The sequence below is a fragment of the Cucurbita moschata genome, unplaced genomic scaffold (assembly GCF_002738365.1).
Source record: "Cucurbita moschata cultivar Rifu unplaced genomic scaffold, Cmos_1.0 Cmo_Scf00056, whole genome shotgun sequence".
In the NCBI taxonomy this organism is placed as follows: domain Eukaryota; kingdom Viridiplantae; phylum Streptophyta; class Magnoliopsida; order Cucurbitales; family Cucurbitaceae; genus Cucurbita; species Cucurbita moschata.
In genome coordinates, this window is record NW_019268572.1 from 625230 (window position 1) to 648312 (window position 23083).

At 35.8% G+C, this 23083-nt stretch overlaps 1 protein-coding gene across 1 annotated transcript; it reads left to right on the forward strand.

The window, feature by feature from the left end:
- Positions 1 to 3041: 3041 nt before the first annotated feature.
- Positions 3042 to 22380, forward strand: LOC111436590 (cysteine--tRNA ligase 2, cytoplasmic). The gene is made up of 10 exons (XM_023074341.1): positions 3042 to 3319; positions 3515 to 3706; positions 11193 to 11256; positions 17826 to 17987; positions 19209 to 19379; positions 19462 to 19743; positions 19832 to 19957; positions 20163 to 20396; positions 20959 to 21075; positions 21696 to 22380. Exons 2-10 carry the CDS (start codon positions 3540 to 3542, stop codon positions 22077 to 22079), a joined length of 1707 nt encoding a protein of 568 aa, XP_022930109.1. The 5' UTR covers positions 3042 to 3319; positions 3515 to 3539; the 3' UTR covers positions 22080 to 22380.
- The last annotated feature ends 703 nt before the right edge of the window (positions 22381 to 23083 follow it).

The window sequence follows — 23083 nt, forward strand, 5'->3', positions numbered from 1 at the left end:
ATTGATGTTTCTTACTTGTGAGACTTCATTATGTGTGTGACTCGTATAAGTGTTAAATGAAACAAAAAAATTATTATATATGATATATTCGTGTTCTCTACTTTCAATCTCTTTCAAGAGTTCCTAGTTGCATTAAAACATTTAGTGTAGGGTGCGTATGAAAGTGATCTTGGTGTTTAGTTATGTAGCAGTAAAGAAAAAATTCATTTGATGCTCAACAATATACATAAGTATACATAATCACAAGTAATAAGTAATAAGTAGAAGTGTCATATCCTTAAGGAATCGATTGCGTAACAACTAGTAAAAGACTAAACCAAGGGTAGCTATAAAATGACTAAAATACTCCTATAATTATGTATCGTTGGCTTATGACTAAAGTGGCTTATGACTAAAGTGTTAGAGCAATTTATAGCTGAGTCAACTGTTATACATAGTAAAGCTATATTTGGAAAATAAATTGTCATAAATAGCAAATTGCTATGTTTAGTAAAAAGTTATATCGGGTAAAACTATATATGGTAAATAGTTATATATAGTAGATGGTTATATCTGGTAAAGCTAAATATAGTAAGCTAAACCATATATATATATATATACTTTGAAAATTTACTTTTGGTATTCTCTGTATTTTCTCTTACATACTTGAAGTCATCAATATAAATCTTTTAGCTAGAGTTCTCCTTACATATTCTCTATCCTGTTCTTTGGTGTTCATCTAGATCGAGTGTGTGCGTTGTTGTGAGATCCTAACAACTGGTATCAGAGCTAGGCAGAAGTCACCATGATCTGTGAAGATGGAAAGTTCAAAGGTTGGAATTGAGAAGTTCGATGGATCCGATTTCAGTTTCTGGAAGATGCAGATTAAAGATTATCTGTACCAGAAAGATCTTCACGAAACCCTGTTGGGAGTGATGCCGAATACCCTGACCACGGAGCAGTGGAAGCTCAAGGATCGAAAAGCCTTAGGGTTTAATCTTTTGTTGTGTCGTTTTAAAGATGTCTTCGAAACACGTAAGTCCATGACTGTGTTTTAAGATAAATGTTATGTTTTATGGAATTTAAATGAAGTCTTCCGCCTTCAATGTTTAGGATATGTTTTATGGAATTTAAATGAAGTCTTCCGCATTCAATGTTTAGTATATGTATACAATAGCGACCTTAAATGAAATAGAAAATTTCGGGTTGTTACACTTTGTTCTTGAGTGATACCTAGTATTCTTTTGTTCTTGATTGATACCTAGTATTCTTGTTATTTTAGTGTATATAGGGCTTGTGTTGGGCTCTTTAGAGTGTTCTATTAGTTTCTTAGGTTCATAGGTTTTTACTCCAAGGGTTGTTCTTGAGACATAAGTCTTAACATGCTTTCTTAAGCCCTATCTCGAATTCCAAAGTCTTTTAAGTTATAAGCCTTTCTTGGTTGTTGTAATTCAACATTTTTTTATTTATCAATGAAATAATTTGTTATTTTATATTTGTATAATACTATTCAATATCGTGTAAAATTCAAAATTATTATGGTAAACTTGAACCATACGTATTTGACAGACAAGAGGATCATGTTAAGTAATAACCTAAAAAGTTAATATTATATGGATAAAGTTAACGTGTCATATCTTGGTAACGTAATCTATACTGCTAATTTTTAATTGTTACAAACGATTGGATAACATATTCATATTAAGAGATGTGAATGGAGATGTCATACACGAAATACTTAAACTCTCGTTATATAAATCTATTAGTTGAGAAGATTATGACACGATAATCATATGTGACTCGATCTTAATCCTTAATGAGTTATGAACTCCTACCTATGTCATTCTCCTTTCATTTTCATTCATTCACTTATCGAGCCTATTTCATCGATTAGATTTTTTTTATATAAATAAAAAAATCGTGATCATTATAATAGAAAAATAGGATTAAACTATGAAATAAAAGCTTAAACTAAGCACAAAAAGTGTCGATGTCCCTCGGTGGAAGTCGAAGAGAAGCGTGTTATGTTGTGTGTCTAGGCAGGCTAGAATGATTTTCAAGCCCTCGAGGCCCTCTTCCCGGTGCTCCTCGTTGCATCATTTTCAAACCCAAAAACTCCCTTTAAACTTAAACAACATAACTTGACATTTTTTTGGATTTGATTGAGCACCAAATCGATCACAACCCTCATAGTAAGCTCATTCATCCACCTCAACTTCAAAAACATGAGAGGATAAGAAGGAATAAGAGGAAATATTGTCTTTTTGACTCACATTCAAGGGTAAAGTCGTATTTTTACATCCCAAAAAAGTGTATTAGAAAGTTTGTTTTAGGTCCTTTACAGCTCACTAAGTAAGAGGAGAAAGGGAGTAGATAAAAATTCTCCCTCAAAAGCCACTTCTTAAAAAGAGCGAATCTTTTTGTTACCACTTTTAGCTACTACCTTTAGCTCTTGCATGGATATCTAGACCGGCCCATAGTCAAACTTCAATACAATGGATTCTTAAGAGTTTAAAATATATTAACCATCTTCAATTTGTGCTTATAATTAATTTATTTAATAAACATATGATTCTATCTTCAAGTTCTAAAGATAATCACCCATTTTTAGTTTAATTTTTCCCTTTCAAATTTTCATATTAGCTCCTATTTGGAAGTAATATTTATAACTTTAATTTTCATAAACAAAAAACTAAATAGTTATAAAAAGACATCGATAATACAAATTACGAAGGGTTAAGAAAAAACTCAACCGCCCTCTCCGCAAAAGAAAGATGGTAAAAATATATCAATTTTATATTGGGTAACTATTACAATCTTTTTTTTTAATATATATCTGTTGGAGGATGAAAATCCCACATCCGCTAATTTAGGAAATGATCATGGGTTTATAAACAAAAAATACTCTCTCCGTTATGGATTTATAAACAGGACAATATCCATAGTGGAGAGTCGGGTTCATTTAACCGTATCTAAAAATAAAAAAAATTAAAAGAAAAAGAAAAAAGAAGTAGGCCAATCTCTCCTGAAAAGCCCAATAACTGAGCTTACCATATCAAATAAAATAAAAGTAACTAGAGGAGGGGGAAAACCTACTTACCCAGGCTCCTTCGTCTCTCACGCGCTCTCCCTTCTCCGCGTTCTCCCCAGCCCTCTCTCGTTCTTCTTCTGCAACGCCGACGCCGGAGTCGGCTCCCCTTTTTCTTTTACCAACTCCCGCCGCTCCGTAATTCCTTTCCTGCACGTGCCGACGCTGTCGTTACTCTCTCGATCGTGCCGCCGCCGCCACCGCCGCCTCCCTCATTGGAGTTTGCACTGTTTTTCTATTCTCTTGTTACCGGTATTCTCTCATTCTCAACCTATGTCTTTCTCTTTTCCAATCGAATTGACCGATTAGAAAAACTCAAAATTAAGACTTGGGAGTGACATAAATGAGGAGTAGCTTGAAAGAACAGTCTCAGCATCGATTGAGTTTTTAGATTAAAATCGTGGTAGACATAAATTTTAATAATTCCCTCTTTGTTATCGTATCCAGGTTCAGTTTCTTGTCTGCCGTCGAAATGGCGAAAGAGGAATTTAGGGTGTACAATTCGATGACGCAGCAAAAGGAAGTATTCACCACGAAGGAGCCTGGTAAGGTTGGCATGTACGTCTGTGGCATCACAGCCTATGATTTCAGCCATATCGGCCATGCCCGTGCCGCTGTCAACTTTGACGTCCTCTACAGGTTTACTACTTTTGTGCATTCGTATCTCTATGTCAAGTGATTGCATTTGCGAGTTTTGTTTGGTCTCTTGGATAATGCGATTGTAGACAAAGCCTGGATTTCCAGGTTCTGGGAGTTCTATGTATATTGTTTGCATACAATACTGCTTGCATTGGTTTTCAGAATATACAAGAAAACCTCTAGTTTTCCATAATCACAAGAGAAAAAAAACTTATTAGCTTTCAGCTTGAACAATGTTACCTAGAGGCAGAGGAAAAAAGAAACAATTGCAGGAAAAGGTAAAGGAATAAGTGAATCCTCTGTAAGAAAGATGTTAAGTTAGATCATGGTGCATATATATGTAGTGTTTGGAGTCATTTCCTGAATAGGGAAGTTAAAACAAACAGACACGGCCCTTGAAACCACCCAAGCACCCAATACGCCACAACTTTCTCCATTCTCCAAATTGAATGATTGATGGACTAACTATATTTTCCAAATCTAATATCAGCGTGATATTTTCTAGATAGTCTCCCATTAGAGGCTTGTTCCAAAAATCATATAGTATTCCACCCCATGAAGCCATTGGATCAAAATTAATCCTATGAAGGAACCATGCGGTACATTTTAGAATGGAAAACAGTGGAGAATTGATGACCATTGGATCTCTCACCCAAAATGGCTGTAGCAATAATTTTTTAGTAGATGCACCTCGAAGTATTTCACATTTGAGTAGATGCACTTCAAAGCATTCCACCTTGTGGCCCTTAACGAAAAACAATTGCTTCATGAAAATTTCAATTGGAAATACGTACATGTATGGGATAGTGGCTAGGAGAAAACAATCCTTTCTTGTGGATTTGATTCTTAAAACAATTCAAAATTCTGCCGTGGTATCTAGTTCATTTGGAGTTCCAATCACATTGCATGGATGTGTACAGATGCTGAGGGTTCTTCAAGTGGTATTATTATCTTTTGTATTTTGTGTTTGATTTTTCTTATCGTTGAAGAAGTTGTGGAAGGAACTTTTCCTTGTATATGAAATTCTCTTTGGTCGTCACATCTTCTTCATAGATTGTAGGATTTACGGTCTTCTTGTTAGTTTTTGGCTTGAGTTGGGCGCTCTTACTTGGTCTTTGTTCAGATGCTTGAGTGAAAATAAAGGATCACAATGCAGTTAGGTGGCCATTTAAGAAGCCTTCTAGGTGTTCCTCTTCTTCTTAACAAAAGTATGAAACACTTAATTAGGCTGATTTGTGACTTCTTTTTTGATTGATTTGTCAAGCAGTGGACTAATTTGAACCGGTATGAGGAAATGGAAACACTTCCTTTTGTTGGCTTTTGAGGAGTAGATAGAAAACATTCACAGCCCAAAATAGAAAAGCCTTGATAGACCCACATTTGATGACTTCCTCGTGAATCCCACTTCTAATGACTCCCTCATGAATCTTTGGAGGTTGATCCTATGGTTATCCTCCCCTCTCAAGTATCAAAATACCAAAAATCCTTTTCCTTTTGGAAGATTATTATTGAAAAAATAGAAAGAAGGTTGTCAACATGGTCATCACATTATACTTCAAAAGGCTGAAGACTCAACCTAATACGAGCCACATTATCCAACTTCCCTACTTACTACATGTCTCTATTTGAAATGCCACAAAAAGTGGCCGCAGATATAGGAAGATTATTCATAAACTACTTGTGGAAAGATGGCGCACATCTTGTTTGGTGGAATATTATAAACCTCCCAACAGAAAAGGGAGGCCTCGGTCTTCTCTCGATAAGGAAGAAGAACAAAGCTTTCCTCGCCAAATGGATATGGAGATATCATCATGAAGAAAAGGCCTTATGGATAAATCTTATAAAGGCTAAATATACTCCTACATCAAACAAAAATCAGCCCCCTCCATCTTCTACAAAAGGGCCTTGGAAGTTCATAAAGAAACATCAAAACCTCATCACAATCGAACTCGCCATAAGGTGGGTTGATGGGGGAAGCACATTATTTTGGACAGACCTATGGATTGAAAACACCATGCTAGCCTTGAAGTATCCACTTTTGTACAGGCTTTCTCATAGCAAAAAAGCCATGATTAAAGAAACGTGGAATGTTGTCAACAAATTTTGGGACCTGAAGCTTGGTAGGAATTTAAAGGATAATGAAGCAACGGAGTGGGCTGAATTAAGCCTTGACCTTGCCCCTATGGTATTGTCAAACAAAGCAGACTCACTAACTTGGCTCCCTAGCGCTGACATGGTCTTTTCTACAAAATCAAAATCCTCGATGATGGACATGGGGGAAAAAGTAGAAGCAATAAATCTCATGCTAGCAAAGACAATATGGAAAGGACATCAACCTAAAAAGGTGAAGTTCTTCCTTTGGGAAATAGCGCATAAAGCCATTAGCACAAGTGAAAATCTCCAAAAAAAGAATGCCTTACATCATTCTTTCTCCAAATTGGTGTCCATTATGCATGAAGAAAACGAATCATAAAGCCACTTGTTTATGCAGTGCACATACCCTTAGAATTCCTAGACAATGATTCTCAATATATTCGGATGACATCTCACATTTCCTAGGGAGGTAAAGAAAATTTGGATATGGTCTTAACGTCAACCCTTTCAAGAATGCAAAAGCCCTATTATGGAAAATCTTCATCATGACTTTCTTTTGGAATTGGTGGAAAGAAAGAAATCAGAGCATATTTGCAGAAAAAACAGGTACCTACACAAAATTTTTCGACAATTTTGTTTACCAAGCTATATCTTGGTGTAAACTGTCTGATACTTTTACTTCCTATAGTTATACCTCCCTTATTGCAAACTGGGAAGGTCTTTTGCAAACATCATGAATTATACATCCCTTTTGTAAATTTCAATCATCAATGAAATTGTCTCTTATAAAAAAAAAGTATCAAAATACGTGGCTTAGTCGTAAGGAATTTTTTTCCTTCTATTGTTGGTTATATGATTGAGGGATGTTGATGGTGTCAGATAGTCAAGTTATAACTCATGCTAGTATGTTAAAATTATAGTTTTCAAAGAAAAAATGGCAATAGCTCAAGGGGTATCTTTATTCTTTGAACTTCCTATGTTGGATGGTATGGATTAGGTAATTCATCTTCTCTTGAGTGAAAAGGGCTAAGGAAAGAAATACATGGCTTGCTCATAAGGATTCTCTACTACTGTTCGATGTATGATGGAAGGATGTTGATGGTGATAGGGTGGTTAAGTCATTCCTTGGAGTCTCTTAGATAGAAATAAGGATGAATTATAAAAAAATACCCTTAACTTTGCCATTTGTTTAAAAGATACCCTTATTTTTTTTTTCCAGAAGGTTGCAATATTGCTGTCGACCTTTCATAAATGTTTGGAAACTATCATTGGAGTAGAAAATTGATGTGAACTCAGACATCTCAATTATACAATATGAACTTCAAAAAAGATTTCAAGAATGATGTCCTAAAAAAGTACGGACATAGACATTACACAGACTAGAAAACAGATACAACATGACATAGACATAGTGACATGCCAATTCATAAAAATGTAGGACATAGACACATCGGGGATACATTACTTTTTCTTGAACTTTTTTATTAAATAATATTAAAAATCAAATTCAAAATATTTTAGTTTTGATAACTATTAAGAATAATCAAAACTAAAAAAAAGTGAACAAAAATTTTATTGGTCGTTGATTTTTGTTTAAAATTTAAATCTACATAAAATCCAACAAGTCATTATGAAGAACAAAGCCCAAACCACGAAGAACCCAATAAAAGCCCACAAAATAAGATTTATAAAAAAGTTTATAAATAAAGAAAAAGAATGCTAACCCCAAAACACTCTTTTCCTCCCCTCCTTACTTTCTACTTTCCCTCCATCTCTCCCCACCTTCGTTCAATCTCTCTCCCTTTACCGCTGATGAACTTCACCGTTGACTACTTTTTCTAACACGGCTGTTTTGCCATCAACTACTTGAAAGGTTTGGGTTTTTGAATGACATGTTCATGATGTGTTCTATCATGCGTCCAAAATTTTTAAAAATAATAAAAAGGGGCACACAATTTTTTATGTCAGACACGTGTTCGGATGTATTCGTGTCCAACATAGACACTTTGTCAAATACAAAGTGTTCGTGCTTCCTAGATGTTGTCCAAGTTTACAACAAAATTGAGTTGCATTAAATGCAGTCGAACTTCATTCATGACAAAATGAAGTTAAACTCAAGTTACATTAAACGAAGTCAAGTCACATTTAAAGTTGAAATTAGGTTGCATTTAATGAACTCAAGTGCAACTCATGCTTCATTAAAGAAGAATCAAACTTCATTTATGGAACAATGGCTTCAAAATATTTTAAGTGGGACTTCATTTTCTCTTGGATGGTCACAAGATTTTGAAGGCTGACCAAGAGACTTCTATCTAGGATTTATGGCTCCTTTTATTGTAATTTCAGCTTTAAACCTTCCATTTATAATTTTTAGGTTACTGTAGAGTTAATGTTTGATATGGCATTCCTGTACTTGGAATTACAATCCTTAAATTGCCAATAGGTCACAATTTAGGGTTTATTTGGAGGCTATATTTAGCTTAGCTAATTCCTTTTGTAAAAGGGGACTTGAGAATGGAAATTTAGTAAAAAGAGCCTTTGTGCTTTTGTTTAGCTTGAAACTATGATTCTTGGAAATTCTATGTGGTTTAGGTTGTATGCATAGATTCATTTATGCTTGACTTGATCAAACTTTCTTATGGAGTGATTGAAATGTCAAAAAAGGAATGATCTTATTTACAGCGATATTCGATTTTTACTTTCCTTTGGTTGATTCGTTTTTATGGATTTTGAGGTTGAGTTCTATGAGTTCCGTTCTTCCACATGGTTTTTAGATCCCAAAACTGGTTTCATAACATTTTGGCATTGGAGCTACTTTGATTTCATATCATTTGGTGCCCGAGCTACTTTGATTTCATACCATTTTGGTGTCCAAACGCTGCACCAATGACTAGGATGGAAAAATGGACGTGGCTATGGCTAGAACAACCTGGCAATGAGTAATACACATGCTTGGTTAAGTTTGAAGGAACGAAATTTAGACACTTCAATTTTTTGTCCAACATTCTAATTGGTTTTTTACTCCATTGGTAGTTTTGAAACGTCTATGAAAGGTTGGGGTAATATTGTAACTTTTGAAAGAAGAGGGTATTTTTGAAACAGAGGGAAAAACTCAAGGGTATTTTTTTATAATTTAGCCTAAATGGGGATGAAAAATCTACTTGTGTTTGGGTTTGCAGTTGAAAAAAGGAATCCTAGTGATCTGCTCTGAAGGATTACAGACTAATCAATCATTTGGAGGTGGAAAAGGAGTTCATCAACTTCTGTCAAAAGCTTCATTGATGTGAGGGGGCATTCTTTAAAATATTTTGTGGATGTGTTTAGTTCTATAGGGGGCTTTTTCCTCGGTAAATTTTATCTTGTCCACAAAATCTTTTGTTTCAAATGAAAAAAAAAAATAATAAAAAAAAAATAAAGAGAAAAATTATTCCAGCTTGTTTTAACTTCAACAACCGTCAGGACAAGTTACCATATGTTGTATTGCCAATTAGTCCAAGATTTGAACTTCATAAGCAAACAGTGGTCGAAGTCTTTCAAATACTAAAATAAAGATTGCAACTTGGATTAAATTTTAAATGCTAAAACAAAATTGCAACTTTGGTTGCTTTTATATTAAACATAATCAGATTTTTCGCACTGCAGATCTTCAAGTACAAATCCTAGATATTTGAGACTGAACACCAAAATTGACGCCTTATTGGAACTGTTTGGTTATTATTTTTTGTTTTTGTTTAGCTAAACATCGGAGAAGTAGTAGAACAACTGTTCCTGGTAACCTGGTTCTTTGTTGTTCTATAAAATAGTCTGTGGTGCTTGTAGTATTGAAGAAACTGTGTAAGTCCAAGCGGGGAGGGATGAAGAAGCGAAGATACACCTTTGCATCTTTTTAGTGGTGATTTAATTTGTACAAACGAATTAGGTAACAAATTAGGTGCCACACTAAAATTTCAATTATGCTTGATTGGAACGTAAAGATATTGGAGTGGGAATATGAAAGTGAGATGCTAATGTGAGGCTATATGATAAGAACCCAGACATCTCAATTATGCAATATGACTTCAAGGAAGATGAGTTTCATTTATTTTCATATGGTTACAAATTTACATAGTAGCTAATTATGATCATATGATATGAAAGTTACAACTCTTAAAATGCCCTGTGGAAAGTTATGGGTCTTCATTTTGAGGCTATATAAAGCCATGTATGTTGTCTTTTTAAAGTAGCCTTAAAAAATGTAGTAAAAAGAGCATTTGTGTGTTCTTTAGCCAAGACCTAAGTTTGCAATTCTATGTAGTTTAGGTTGCATGTTTAGAATAATTCAAACTTGAATGATCAATCTTGCTTGTGGAGTGATTCGAATTTGAAACAAAATTTTTTGTCTTGGTAATCTGAATCTTACTTTCCCTGGAGTGATTCCTTATCACTATAAGCCTTTGGCGATGTGAATGAGAACTCTTCTTGCTAAATGCATGTTTTCTTTGGCATTCTGTAAGGCTCAATAATTTCTGATAAACTTCCTGAATGTGCAGATCTTTTCTTCCTCATAAACGTTTCTTAAAATGGTGAATGTTTTTCTAACTGAGATAATTGATTATCTTTGGGCCTTGGTGGTTATGTCCTTTTGTAATTGCCCGTTGGGTCTTATATTGCCTACTCAAAGCTCCTTTTTGTAGCTTGACTCTTCCTGATTGGGCTTTATTTTTGTATGCTTTTGTATTCTTTCATTCTTTCATTTTTTTTTTTTTTTTTTGTAATGACACCTCGATTAATAAAAGAAAAAAGAGACTGGGATATTTGATTTCTCACATATTGATCTATTGACATGAAATATTTTATATACCTATGCAAAGCGAATCGTTTCGGTTGTTTTTTTTTTTTTTTTTGTAATGACACCTCGATTAATAAAAGAAAAAAGAGACTGGGATATTTGATTTCTCACATATTGATCTATTGACATGAAATATTTTATATACCTATGCAAAGCGAATCGTTTCGGTTGTTTTTTTTTTTTTTTTTGTAATGACACCTCGATTAATAAAAGAAAAAAGAGACTGGGATATTTGATTTCTCACATATTGATCTATTGACATGAAATATTTTATATACCTATGCAAAGCGAATCGTTTCGGTTGTTTTTTTTTTTTTTTTTTTTTTTTTTTTTTTTTTTTTTTGTCTGAATATTTATAATAAAACAGATTTCAAATTTTAGTATTTTCTGATTCGTCATGAAAGTGAAGCATGACCTATAATTTAAACTGCTGATTGAATGTTGGACTCTGTTTTCATGTTGGACTTTTTCTGCATTTTGGGTGATTTGTTTCGCAGTTCTGACTATTTATTTTTTATTGAATGGTTCAAAATTGTCTGTAACTTGGTAACAATATCCCTGCAGATATCTGATGCACCTGGGATATGAAGTTACTTATGTGCGGAACTTTACTGATGTCGATGACAAGGTGAGTGTAGAATTACACAAGCACTCGTCTTACATTGAACAAGAATTACACACACATGCTCAATGATTTACTTGTGCAGGGATGATTTCTTAGAGTTCTATCTTTTTGTATTCTTCTATTAGAGAATTTTCCACCGATAGTCTTGGGATAAGCCAATTTGAAGTGAGATTTCCCTTACAGCTGATCATCCCGAAACTTAATCTTCTCTTTGCTCTCGAATCTAAACCATGCCATGTATCTCTGCTGGATTTAGTTTGTCTATTCTGATACACCCAGTAAGGCCATATGATTGGAGGCCTTATATTTTAGTTTCTGATTCATCACTCGTGATGGAAAATGTCAGTTTTTCCGGTTCCTGCTTAGGTAGTGAACACATTCAGACCTAACAAGCACAAAAAATTGAATCAAAGGAAAAAAAAAAAAGCTTAAATTTAGCAGCTTGAGAGAAAGAGAGAGAGAGAGAGAGAGTCACGAGCCGGCCTCTTGGTGCCACTGTCGCTGCCTCCTTAAGGAAGGCAAAGAGTCGCGACCTCTAGAAGACAAAGAAGGCGAAGAGTCACGACCTCCGGAAGACTTAGAGTCGCAACCTCCGGGGTTGTGCCAAGGTGGGGAAGATGAAGGTTTGCGAACAACACTTAGGAAGATAAAGAGTTGCGTCTGAATCGCTGCACAATGATAGAACCCGCTAGCCACTCAGAAAAAACTAAAATCATTGACGACACATGAAACTATTCCTTGCTGTTCACTAAAATACCAGACCATCAACTAAACTCAAGACCTCAGAGAAGAAGACAAGACCATAGACATGTTCATCGACCTACACAACCCTTGCCTAATACTAAAAAGTCGCCACAAATGTGAAAAGATAGAAAGACAGATGCAGAAACATACCTTTCGATTATAAACAAAAAGGCAAAGACAATTAACAAGTTTTCCCTCTCCCCCATTCATACTGTATGGGATACGATGGTGATTGTCAACCGGAGCATCCAATCCATGCTCAATGACTTTAGCCAACTAAACCCCTACAGAGCAGACAAAACGATTCTTTGGTACACGTCAAAGGAGCAAGCCTCATTAGTTGATAATAAAAAAGGCCGGTAAAAAGTTGGTAATTAGGCCATGAAAATAGAACCATGGTCTGATGAACCTGAATGACCCAGTGGTTCCCTCGTATGGAGGTTGGATTAAAATAAAAAATCTTCCTCTAAATCGTTGGGACATCGATACTTTGATGAAACACATAGGAGATGCCTGTGGAGGTTTTATTGAGATTGCTAAAAAAAAAACCTCATCAAGAGTGGACCTCATGGAAGCCACCATTTGTATTGAGAAAAACACACGGGTTTCATACCAGCAGAAATCTCAATACCATCATTATCCAAGATTCCCCTTATGGTCAATATAGACCCTTGCTTTTATGGAGAATCGTTTGTTGACGTTATGACCGGCTACCAACACACTGAACAAGCACAGAAAAGATTTTGTACCCCAGAAGATATCAAATTTATTAAAGATACTTCATGCGGCATTCTTGGACCACATCGTTGGTCAAACCACCGAGAAACAACACCTAAAGGGGCCTCTCCAGTACAACAAGACTCGACACCAAATTTACACATAACAGAGTCTATGGTCGTACCACAAAGCCCCAAAAAGGTAACGACCATACCCACCTGCCATGGACAGCCCCATACCCTCCAAGCCAAATCCTCTTAAAAAAAAGGCCAACCCCCCAACCAAACCATACTCTGCCACCCTCCCCATCTTCCATGCCCCATAATCCCATAGCCTCCCCACACATAAAACCAATGGCCACCAACCCCTCACCCTACTTTACACCAAACTCCAACTACTCTACCACTTCTTATCCCCGACTTGCAAGTTGTGACAATATCACCAGAAAAACATGCCATCAGCATAAATAACCAAAAAAACCTTCCTCACCCTAGGAACAAAATTCTCCACAGTTGGCATTGACCAAGAATCAAACGATGAATATGCATCTAGCCCTTTACCCCTCTCCACCGCCCCACCATGCCCCACCGTAGAAAAGGCCAACATTTCTCACCTATTGCTAGAGATCAACCTTGCGGATACAAAGCTTGGCACTCTTTTTCAAGGAAAGCAGGATGAAACCGAGGTAGAAGAAGCCACCTCGATATCAGCAACACTCACACCAACAAGAGCCATCCAAATCTTGGCACCATGGCTAAAAGAGCACCACATGTGCATCATGGCTATACCATTTGGGACAAAGAAGCTCACTACGGCCAAGAAATCGAGTGAACTAACTAGGGAGATTGCTAGCCTTCTTTCAAACATCAATTATGAGAAATCGAGCAAATCACAATTGGGAGGTCGATACCTCTTATGATTATTATCTCTTGGAATGTTAAGGGATTGGGAGATTGGCAAAAGAGAGCCTTAATCAGGTCCTTTCTCCTCAAATACAATCCCACTATGGTTATTCTTCAAGAAACAAAATTGAATTATGTTTATCGCTGGATACTTAAATCCCTTTGGAGTTCCACACATATTGGTTGGTCAGCTTTGGATGCTTCAGTTTATCAGAGGGGATCTTAATCATGTGGAACGACCTAGCTTTGACCATTTCAGAAGTCACCAAAGCCTTATACACCTTAACCACACATATTACACTGCCCGATAATTACAGTTTTTGGATTATAGGAATCTATGGCCCCTGTAGATATCAAGAAAGACATTTTGGCAGGAATTATAGGATCTATCATGCTTATGTACAAAGAATTGACTTTTGGCAGGCGATTTCAATACTTCTCGATGGGCGCATGAAAAATCAAGTGGAAAAGCCACCAAAAGCATGAGACACTTCAACAATTTCATAAGAGAAGCCGAACTCATTGACCTTCCCCTTTGTAATGGACTCTATACATGGTTAAACAATGGATTTCCACCCACCTTGACACTCATCGATAGATTTCATGCCACATAAGGCCTCCTTGGAAAATTCAGTAATGCTGGGTTCAAAGACTGAATAGACCTACATCTGATCATTATCCCATTCTACTTTCCATGGGTTGCTGTAAATGGGCCCCTCACCCTTCCGATTTGAGAATACGTGGCTGAACCATTCTAAATTTTTGCCAATGGTAGAATATTGGTGGAAGAATACTCCCCTCTGTGGATGGCTAGGGCATGGTTTCATCAACAAACTTAAAAGACTAAAAGAAGTCCTAAAGAAATGGAATAAGGAGGTTTTCGGTTGCATTTCCACAAAAAGGAACCAACGGTTAATCGAAATTGTCCTCCTTAATCAGATGGAGGAAACGGGCTCCATCACACTAGTTCAACACACAGAAAAAGCTCTTGAAAGCAGAACTTATTTCGTTGGCAGTAAATGAAGAGCAATCTTGGAGACAAAAATGTAAGAAACGATGGGGAGAGGAAGGTGACATAAACTCCAAGTTTTTCCATCGTATCATGGCTACAAAGAAACGAAAGAGTACCATCATGGAATTCTATCCACACAAGGCAGAAGTTTAGTAAACGAAGAAGAAATTGTATCAGAATTTGTGTCCTTCTACACGTCCTTATACGCAAGGGACAATGCCCTTTGCGAATTTCCTCACGATCTTGACTGGAGTCCTATTGATCAACAGCAAGCTGCCTCCCTCGAGGTCATTTTCACTGAAGAAGAGGTGGGGAAGGCAATTCAGCACTTGGGCTCCGACAAAACTCTAGGACCAGATGGTTTTACCTCAGATTATTATGATAGCTAATATCATGAGAGTATTCCAAGATTTTTTTCGAAACAGAGTTATTAATGGCAACCTGAATGAAACATACATATGTTTGATCTCAAAGAAACTGGATGCTCGCATTGTTACAGACTTCCATCCCATAAGCCTCACGACCGGTCTATATAAAATCATAGCAAGGGTATTATCAGAACGTCTTAAAAAGGTTCCCCCCTTCACAATCACTGGGCAACAAATAGGTTTTGTTGAGGGGCGACAAATTCTTGATGCATCCCTCACTCCCAACGAACTCATTGATGAAAGGGAAAGAAAGAAACAAAAAATGTGTAGTCATTAAACTTGACATGGAAAAGGCCTTCGACAAGGTTGATTGGACTTTCCTCGAAAACATTCTTGTGGCAAAAGGCTTTAGCCCAAAATGGCGAAGGTGGATTAAAGGATGCATCTCATCCACAAATTTCTCCATCATCATCAATGGAGGACTGAGAGGGAAGATTTATGTCACATGAGGTCTGAGACAAGGAGATCCACTATCCCCTTTTTTTCTTCATCATGGTAATGGACTGTCTCAGTTGCCTACTGACAAAAGCAGAATACGAAGGGCAGATAAAAGGTTTTCAGATTGGTAATGAAGGCTTGAGCATCAACCACCTTCCATTTGCAGATGACACAATCCTCTTTTCTGATTTGGTTGAGACGGTAAAAACCTTTGAAAGATTCTCTGGACAAAATATCAATCTCCAAAAAACAGAGATCATGGGCATCAATATTAGCACAGAGATCATGGAAGAATTTGCAGCATATATGGTTGTAAAAAGGGAGAATGACCGAATATGTACCTAGGACTACCTTTAAATGGAAACCACAAATCCTTTTCCTTTTTTAAGATTAATATTGAGAAAATAGAAAGAAGGTCATCAACATGGTCATCACGTTATAGTTCAAAAGGCGGAAGACTTACCCTAATACAAACCACAGTATCCAACTTCCCTACTTACTACATGTCTCTATTTGAAATGCCACAAAAAGTGGCCGCGGATATAGAAAGACTTTTCAAAAACCACTTGTGGAAAGATGGTGCACACCTTGTTCATTGGAATATTATAAACCTCCCAACAGAAAAGGGAGGCCTCGGTCTTCTCTCGATAAGGAAGAAGAACAAAGCTCTCCTCGCCAAATGGATATGGAGATATCATCATGAAGAAAAGGCCTTATGGCGAAATCTTATAAAGGCTAAATATACGCCTACATCAAACAAAAATCACCCCTTCCATCTTCTACAAAATAGCACTTATAGCCATAAGTACAAGTGAAAATCTTTAAAAAAGAATGTCCTACATCACTCTCTCTCCAAATTGGTGTCCATTATGCAAGAAAGAAAACAAATCACAAAATCACTTGTTTATGCAATGCACATACGCTCAGAATTTCTGGATAACGATTCTCAATATATTTGGATGCCATCTCACATTTCCTAGGGCGGTAAAGGATTTTTTGGATATGACCTTAATGTACCACCCTTTCAAGAACGCAAAAGCCTTATTATGGAAAAACCTCATCATGGCTTTCTTTTGGAATCTGTGGAAAGAAAGAAATAAGAGAATATTTGTAGAAAAGACACAGACCTACACAAAACTTTTCGACAATGTTGTTTACCAAGCTATATCTTGGTGTAAAATGTCTAATATTTTTACTTCCTATAGTTATACCTCCCTCATTGCCAATTTAGAAGGTCTTTGGTAAACATCATGGATTATACATCTCTCTTGTAAATTTCAATCATCAATGAAATTGTATCTTATAAAAAAAACAAAAAAAAAAACAAAAATTTCAGTTTGGCACACACCTAGATATGCTTTAAACCGTACAAAGTACGTATAGATCAAACATTTGTTAGACGCATATTGAACTCTTGTTAAGTATACTAAATAGGGACATCAAATAATGTAGGACTAAAACAATAAATTTGGAGAGAAAAGTACATCAAATTCATTTTTTAAGAATATAAATGCATAAACTTATATTAGAATATATATTCCTCTTAAAAAATATATATTATTTTTATACAGAGGAGATTCAAAGTCTATAAGTGCATTTATTATTTTAATAAATGTGTCATTGTCGTGTTTGTATCCTAGAATTTTAAAAAATTGACATGTCATCATGTTCTTATCCGTATTCTTCCTCTTAGTTGGAGACCATTAGCATTTTTTTTTCCTGGCTGTGCTACTAAAACTAGATTTTGTTACTTCCATTTAATGAAGTCGGTGTATTGGTGCTATGCCTCATATTGGGAATTAAATACTCTTTTTTTCTACGGTACTTCGTAGAATCATTGTTCTGTCCATTTTTTTTGTAATCTCAATTATTTATGCTACGTGTGTCATAATGGGTAAAGTAAGGTGGATCTATCGCTCTTCTTGGTTCAGATCTAATTTATTTTTAATTTTACGCCATTTTTACTTGAGCTCAACATGGGACAGCTTTTTATTTGCTTCTTACTGAAAGAGTAAATGTTTTCGTTTGTATTTTTCATTTAAAGGACCCTTGTCCAGCAACAATGACCATAATTAATAAATGCACAAGGGGTAACATCCCACGATGTTTTTTCATTGACTAATGAGTGATTAAGTTTCTCCTTTGCTTTAGTAATTCGAAGCCAGTGATGTAACTTACAAACTGTCTAAATATAGTTAGTCTTGGAGACAACTACTATGAAGTTAGATTGCCTAATTTGTTTATTTTTACATTTTCCTAATAGTAAAGTCGTGGCCTTCTCTAGTCATTATATTTTTCTGTATTTGAGGTTGCTATTCTTACTATTAACAGATAATTCGACGGGCAAATGAGTCTGGGGAGAATCCACTGTCATTAAGTGAACGCTTTTGCCAGGAATATCTTGCTGACATGAATGATCTTCAGTGCCTATCTCCAACACACCAACCTCGTGTGTCAGATCACTTGGAACAAATTAAGGACATGATAACTCAGGTATGGATCTTTATACCCACTCAACAATGAAAGAAAAATGCACCAATCCAGGTCAACAGCAAACTTTATCTATTTTTGTTCCTGTAAATTGCAGAATGCATCCATATCTCGTATGTATATTTATATTTTAGAATACGTGCAACTTTTGTCCATACCTAGCCAATTGTGGTTTAGAAATTCGCTGTAAGAAGGCATAATGATTGGTCAGAGATCAGGTGTTACTGCAGTAGTGTGTTTACCACCTGCTCTTTAAATGTGTTTTCTTCCAAATATAACTATGTTTGCTTTAATGACTATTTTTGTAATTATTGTGGGAAAAAAAATGTGCATGGATTGTGTGTGTTGAAATTTTAGCTATGATTGTCTATCCACGTGACACCAATGAGGGTGAATTAAATATTAGAAGACTTAGAGAGAATGAGTTCAAGTCATGGTTGGCAACTATCTATAATATAGTTCCTATGAGTTTTTTATTTTTGACAATGAAATGTAGGAATTTTATTCCCGTCAGTTTTCTTGACTGTTAAATGTAGGAGAGTTAAGTGGTTGTCCTTAAGTATTCTCAAGGTGCACGCTTGGATGGATACTCATGGATATAAATTGAATTGGCTTTTCATGTCAATGATACCAATAAGTTCGAGGATATTTTCTAAAATGAATTTATTGATTAATCTAGGGAGCATCAAATGTAGGAGAGTTTGGTGGTTGTCCGTAAGTAGTCTCAAGGTGCAAGCCTGATGGATACAAAAATGGAATTGGTTTTCATGTGAATGATACCAATAAGTTGGAGGATATTTTCTAACATGATTTATTGAACGCTTGGATGGATACTGATGGATATAAAAGTGGAATTTGCTTTTCATGTGAATGATACCAATAAGTTGGAGGATATTTTCTAAAATGAATTCATTGATTAATATAGGGAGCATTAAATGTAGGAGTGTTCTCAAGGTGCACGCTTGGATGGATACTAATGGATATAAAAATGGAATTGGCTTTTCATATGAATGATACCAATAAGTTGGAGGCTATTTTCTAAAATGAATTTAGGGAGTGTTCTATTTAGAAGACACAATGGAGTCTTGCATTTTATGAACTTTTAGTTATCTTGCTGTTTCATATGAATATTTCTTTGTTCCAGATGTGAACGAAGGGCTAACGTTTACTCATCTGACTGTGATTTGGATTGTCTTATTTGATTTTTTGTTGATAAATTTGCAGATTATAAATAATGAATATGGCTATGTGGTTGATGGAGACGTGTTCTTTTCTGTGGAAAAATTTCCAAATTATGGCCAATTGTCAGGACAAAAACTTGAAAATCATAGAGCAGGCGAACGGGTTGCTGTAGATCCAAGAAAGCGTAGTCCTTTTGACTTTGCATTGTGGAAGGTTAAAAGTGGATATCAATTTGGCTATAAAGTAGGAATAGGAATTAATTGTGTAGTGTTTTTAATAAATATAATTTTTGTAGGCTGCAAAACCTGGTGAGCCAAGTTGGGAAAGTCCGTGGGGTCATGGAAGACCAGGATGGCATATAGAATGCAGTGCTATGAGTGCTCATTATCTTACTTTTAAGTTTGATATCCATGGAGGTGGCATTGATTTGATCTTTCCACATCATGAAAACGAGGTCGCACAAAGCTGTGCTGCCTGCCAAGAGAGTAAAATCAGTTATTGGATGCACAATGGGCATGTTACAAATAATAATGAAAAGATGTCCAAATCACTGGGTAACTTTTTCACCATTCGCCAGGTAGTATGGGCATGAAGGAGCTATTGAAGTTTCTTTACCTTTTGTTTAGTTTTTGTTATTACCTACTACTGTTTTCTTGTACTTGCAGATTACGGAAAGGTATCATCCATTAGTTTTGAGACACTTTTTAATAAGTGCTCACTATCGGTCTCCTCTCAACTACACTGTCTCTCAGTTGGATAGTGCATCAGATACTATTTATTATATATACCAGGTTTGTGATCCCATCAATGTCTGAGAATACCCTCTACCGTCCCATGGTCTGTCATTTATTATTATCAGTTTTTTTAATGAAACTCCTGGTCGCTGTTTATAATCGGTGATGCAAGGTAGCATAATTAGCTCATGATAGATAATTCCTAAATGATCAGTTCATTTATTTAGTTGATACTCATGGCCCATTTTTGTTTAATTGTTAGACTTTCCAAGATTGTGAAGATGCTTTATTACAACATCAAGGGGAAAACCTGACTGAGGGTTTGGGAAAAACAGCCAAAAAAGATCCTGTTTCCTCTGCTGCTGAAGAATGCATCAATAATCTACGCTCCGAATTTCAAACTAGAATGGCAGATGACTTGAACACGGCACATATATTGACAGGAGCTTTCCAGGAAGCTCTGAAGTTCATAAATAGTACTTTAACCTCGCTGAAGGTACAGTTTTTTGCACGCAGACACTTCTCCAATGCTGGGAATTTGTTTATACCATTGTTTAGAAGTTTTGATTTAATCAAATTGAATTTTGAACTTGAATAAGCAGTGGAGTGAATACTTTCATTTAAAGGAATTCAATCCATTGAGTCGATTTTAATTTTTTCTTTTATTTTTATTTTTGTTGAGACTATCAAGTGTTGAGTTGGTAGTATTTTTGTGGTCAGGTTAGATGCTCTGTTTTTATGGCTTTGATTGTAGTTGGGTTGTTTTCATAGTTGGGAGTTTTTATGTTGTTTTTATTAGTGAGATGTTGGGTGATCTATTGGTTGGTTTTATTTTCTAAATTTGTTCTTTCTTTCATTTCTCTCGATCACAACTTGGTTCTGTATATGTTAATTTTACCATTTATTGAAGTGTAGTGTTAAATTGATGAAAATAATTATGATCTACTAAACTGACTACAGCGGGAAAATATATTCTCGTTTTACATTTTGTTATCCCGCTGCCTCTTCTCGTGTTCTTTTCAATGTAAAATAACCATTCATGTTTTTGATTTTATCAGAAGAAGCAACCAAAGAAACAACAGCTCTCAATGATTCAGGCCCTTATCAGTGTGAAGAAGGAATTGCGAGAAGTTCTAGATGTTCTAGGATTGCTATCCTCTTCTACTTCCTCTGAAGTAAATATAATCTGTCTTGGTGTTTTATTTATTTTGCTCCTTTTATTTATCTTCACACTTTTATTGTCTTGGTCCCTCACATGTCAATAGACTTTGATTTTTGAAACTTCAAACCTATTTATTTTTAATCTTGCAGGCAAACATTTCATGTTTCTTGTTTTCTGAAATTTGAAATTGAATTTTTTAAAATTTTATACAAAAGTTCGTTTTTTTTTTTTATAAATAAAATTAAAACCCAAAGCTGCATTTTTTAGTCAAAAATGATAAATTTTACTTTTATTTATGTTTTTGGGAAAAGAAAACTGCAATAGGAATAAGAAATAAGAGATTGGACTTGTTGTTTCTAAAACTTATAAACAGTTACCAAATGCTATCGTTTCTAACAATTAGAAACAAGAAACAAAGACTGTTATTAATCAACTCTGAATTTGTCTATGTAAGTTAAAAGATCAAATGAAATATTCCAAGCATTGGGATCATAAGAGAACAAACCTTCTGTCTTCTCTACATAAATAAAAAAAATGAGTGAATAAGAGAACGAGATGAAGGTTTGTATATTATAGGCTGGAATTCAACTAGTTGAACATGCATTTCTGATGTGAGGTGTTTTCCCTGTGTAGGTTTTGCAGCAGTTGAAAGACAAAGCAGTTAAGAGAGCAGGCATGGTGGAAGATGATATACTGAAATTGATCGACGATAGAACACAAGCAAGGAAAAACAAAGATTTTGCGAGAAGTGACCAAATCCGAGCCGAGCTATCTGCCTTGGGCATAGCTCTCATGGATGTTGGCAAAGAGACCATCTGGAGACCGTGTGTTCCTGTAGAACTGGCACCACCGCCTCCTCCGTCTGAACAGAACAAGCCTACTCCATTGGCCGAGAAAAAACCAACAGAGCAGCAGGTTGCTCAGCCACCAGCAGTTGAACAGAACAAAGCAGCTCAAGAACAAACAGTACAGGATGCTCAGCCACATGAGGAAAATAAGGCGACCGTGCCCGTCTGATGTTGCATCCGCTTTGTTGACGAAAGGGATGAAGGATGAGATTTACATAACATTGTTGGCCAGTTGTAAACACTCGTTGGCCCTTAATATAGAAACCTGAAGGATTTTGGAAGAGCATGTGTAGCATACAGGTATGAACTCTACTTCCATTTACTTTAATTTTTGTGAACTGTGATACCGAGAGAAATTTGTATCTTATACGGCTGTTTTGGGGACCAAAAATTAATCCCAGCTGACTGCCTGTTGGGTTTTTCATTTGAAATATTTGATTATGAACCAAGAAGGAGACTGGATTGCTCAATCACCGTCATTTTCTTTATGGTTGAGTGTTTTATCAAATCTTAAGGACGAGAATGAGAACACACAAATTTGAGCAAAGGAAATACACCTGATTTACACTGATTTAATGAGAATTGCACACTAATGTGATGCTTACATCAAAGTTTAAGAGGTAAAGTGTACATGCTAAGAGTTTGAGAGTGAGGTTTGAGTTGCCTTCAATGGAGTTTTTCACAAAGGATGACCTAGGTTTTTGCTTCCCTCTTATCTTAATCTTGTAAAAGGTTGAATCAAGCATTTTTTTTTTTTTTTTTGGCTTGGACTGTTGGCGTGCGATGCATTCACATGTGCTTAACCCACCTCTACTTGACTAGGTCGGATGAGGTAGAATTTTGGGCCTTTTGGTGCAGTAACTTCTCTATTTTTGCTCAAAATTAGCTGAGGTCCTGTGGTAGCCCTAGTTTTTCTCCTAGTAGTCCTCTACCCTTTTGAGTTTGATCCAATTGTCTAACTTTACCGCTAACATTAAGTTTATGCTCCAAGTTGAGGTTTGTAGTTTAGTTCTTCGGAAATTTAGAGCCTACCTTGGTATTAAATATTATTTGTGAATCTAATACAAAGGTGATCCTTTGGAGTGACACACTTCAAGTATGATGTTTTGACTTTACTAAACTTGGAATAAAAGTCCGTAGTTTGTAGTTTGTGAATTATGGTCTTACGGAATT

Excerpts from the sequence above, each read along its gene's own strand:
- LOC111436590 (XM_023074341.1), top strand. The coding sequence starts at position 3,540 with ATGGCGAAAGAGGAATTTAGGGTGTACAATTCGATGACGCAGCAAAAG. Across the intron at positions 19,380-19,461 it reads TTGACTTTGCATTGTGGAAG|GCTGCAAAACCTGGTGAGCC; the intron begins GTTAAAAGTGGA and ends TAATTTTTGTAG. Across the intron at positions 21,076-21,695 it reads CCTCTTCTACTTCCTCTGAA|GTTTTGCAGCAGTTGAAAGA; the intron begins GTAAATATAATC and ends TTCCCTGTGTAG.